General features: G+C 37.6%; 1 protein-coding gene across 1 annotated transcript in view; it reads left to right on the top strand.

Moving 5' to 3' along the window:
• The window catches only part of LOC106471514 (probable glutamate receptor), a 10,108-nt gene that overhangs the window by 4,124 nt on the left and 3,986 nt on the right, over nt 1-1,998 (top strand). Inside the window, exons 3-4 of the mRNA XM_022400123.1 lie at nt 156-314; nt 665-806. Of these exons, the coding sequence (XP_022255831.1) occupies nt 156-314; nt 665-806 (301 nt within the window). The remainder of the gene's footprint in view (nt 1-155; nt 315-664; nt 807-1,998) is intronic.

Below are 1,998 nucleotides of genomic sequence, written 5' to 3'. Positions count from 1 at the left end.
TTTGTTGTCTACGGTTCACGTGATCCCTACATTTCACAAGTGTATTCCTTGTTGTCTACGGTTCGCGTGCTCTCTACATTTCACAAGTGTATTCTTTGTTGTCTACGGTTCGCGTGCTCCCTACATCTAACAAGTGTCTTGTTTGCTGTCTACAGGAAGCAGACATTGCTATCTCCGATATCAGCATGACAATACAGAGAGAACGAGTGATTGACTTCACTTACCCCTACTTTATTGACCCTACCAGCTTCCTAACACAAGCTCCTACAGAAAAACCCCGAGCGCTAGCCATCATTCGCCCCTTCACTTATGAGGTAAGTTAAAATGGGTCCAACCAGACCCACGAGGTAAGTTAAGAGCGTTGTATACTAATACTCTCATCCACAGTGTGATCCTTTCAGCCTAAACAAACACATAAAGAGAAAAGTACCTGAGGACACATTTAGTTCTAGAGTGATATTTATCAATATTCTCGTTCTTTGGATACGTTTGTCCAACTACAGAAACGTTAACGAGGAACATCAAAATTTGAAAAAAGTTGCACTCCAGATGAAGAAGGCACAGATATTTATAGGGGTTTTGTTAACCCAGATTCTTATACTAAGTTAAATTCAGTTATTATCAGAGTGAAGATTGTGTTGATTTGTTTCAAAATTACGTCTAGGTGTGGATCTCCATTGGAGTGGCACTTGTTGTGACTTCCCTTATAGTCTATTTGCTGACCATCCGGAAATCTGGAGAACAGGATGAGCGATGGTCTCTAACACAGGCAGCTTGGTATTTCTATGGAGCTCTAACACAACAAGGTAAGAAACTTTCTGTGTACTAACATCAAAGAGGTAAGAAACTTTCTGTGTACTAACATCAAAGAGGTAAGAAACTTTCTGTGTACTAACATCAAAGAGGTAAGAAACTTTCTGTGTACTTACACAACAAGGTAAAAAACTTTCTGTGTACTAACACAACAAGGTAAGAAACTCTCTGTGTACTAGCACAACGAGGTAAGAAACTCTCTGTGTACTAGCACAACGAGGTAAGAAACTCTCTGTGTACTAGCACAACGAGGTAAGAAACTCTCTGTGTACTAACACAACGAGGTAAGAAATAGTTATCGTCCAATTAATTTGGCAGCCGAGCATTCTGTCAAGTTTTTTATCAGTTAATATACGAACTACGTGTTCCCTTCTCAAAATATATCTGAAACACATTCTTACTTAGCACCATGACTCGCTGATAAACAGGTTGAAGCTTTCTCACTTAGCACCATGACTTGTCAATTGAAATTCTAAAGTAATTGAATAGGCCTAAGTGGACTTTTGACAAGAAATGTCATAGTGTTTATGTTATGCGTATAATATCTATAGTGTTGAAGAATTTGTTGTACATACGTTAACATGTTCTGAATATATATTGTTACGTCTCTGGTCGTTTGTTAATTTCCTGTAAAAATTCTTTCCGAAGAACTTCAGCGATACAAGTCCTTTCTTAAATAAAACTAGTTTATTATTTCTCAGTATAACTTTACAATACACTTAATTTCCGCAGTCACTTTAACTTAAACACACGCTATAATTCACAACGATTCACGCACTTTACTTACGGTCACTACCGCTCGCTTGTCACTTCTCTCTCTGCTTTATTTGCTGGGCTTATATATATACAAAAATAGAGGGCGTCTGGCAAACACTCGAGCCTTCACGATCCTTCTAGAAACTCATCACGTGTTACCAGCGTCACGTGACTTCCGCTGTCGTAACAATATATATTATTTAGAAAAACAAGAGAAGTGCATGCTGTTCATTTATCATTGAATTTATCGCTAACAAGTCAAGACACCAACTGTAGAATAATCTTAAGCCCAACAACAACATAGTATATATCTATATTATTAAGTATAAGTAAAAGCCATTTAATTGACAATTGGCGACCAAACCATAACCATAAAATCTGATAGTAGTTATGATGCGATTTTACCCTGTAATCCTTGGATCTGTGTGA

This window comes from Limulus polyphemus, unplaced genomic scaffold (assembly GCF_000517525.1).
Source record: "Limulus polyphemus unplaced genomic scaffold, Limulus_polyphemus-2.1.2 Scaffold4669, whole genome shotgun sequence".
Taxonomy (NCBI): Eukaryota; Metazoa; Arthropoda; class Merostomata; order Xiphosura; family Limulidae; genus Limulus; species Limulus polyphemus.
The sequence above is the reverse complement of the archived record's forward strand: the minus strand, read 5'-3'. Positions and strand labels throughout refer to the sequence as shown.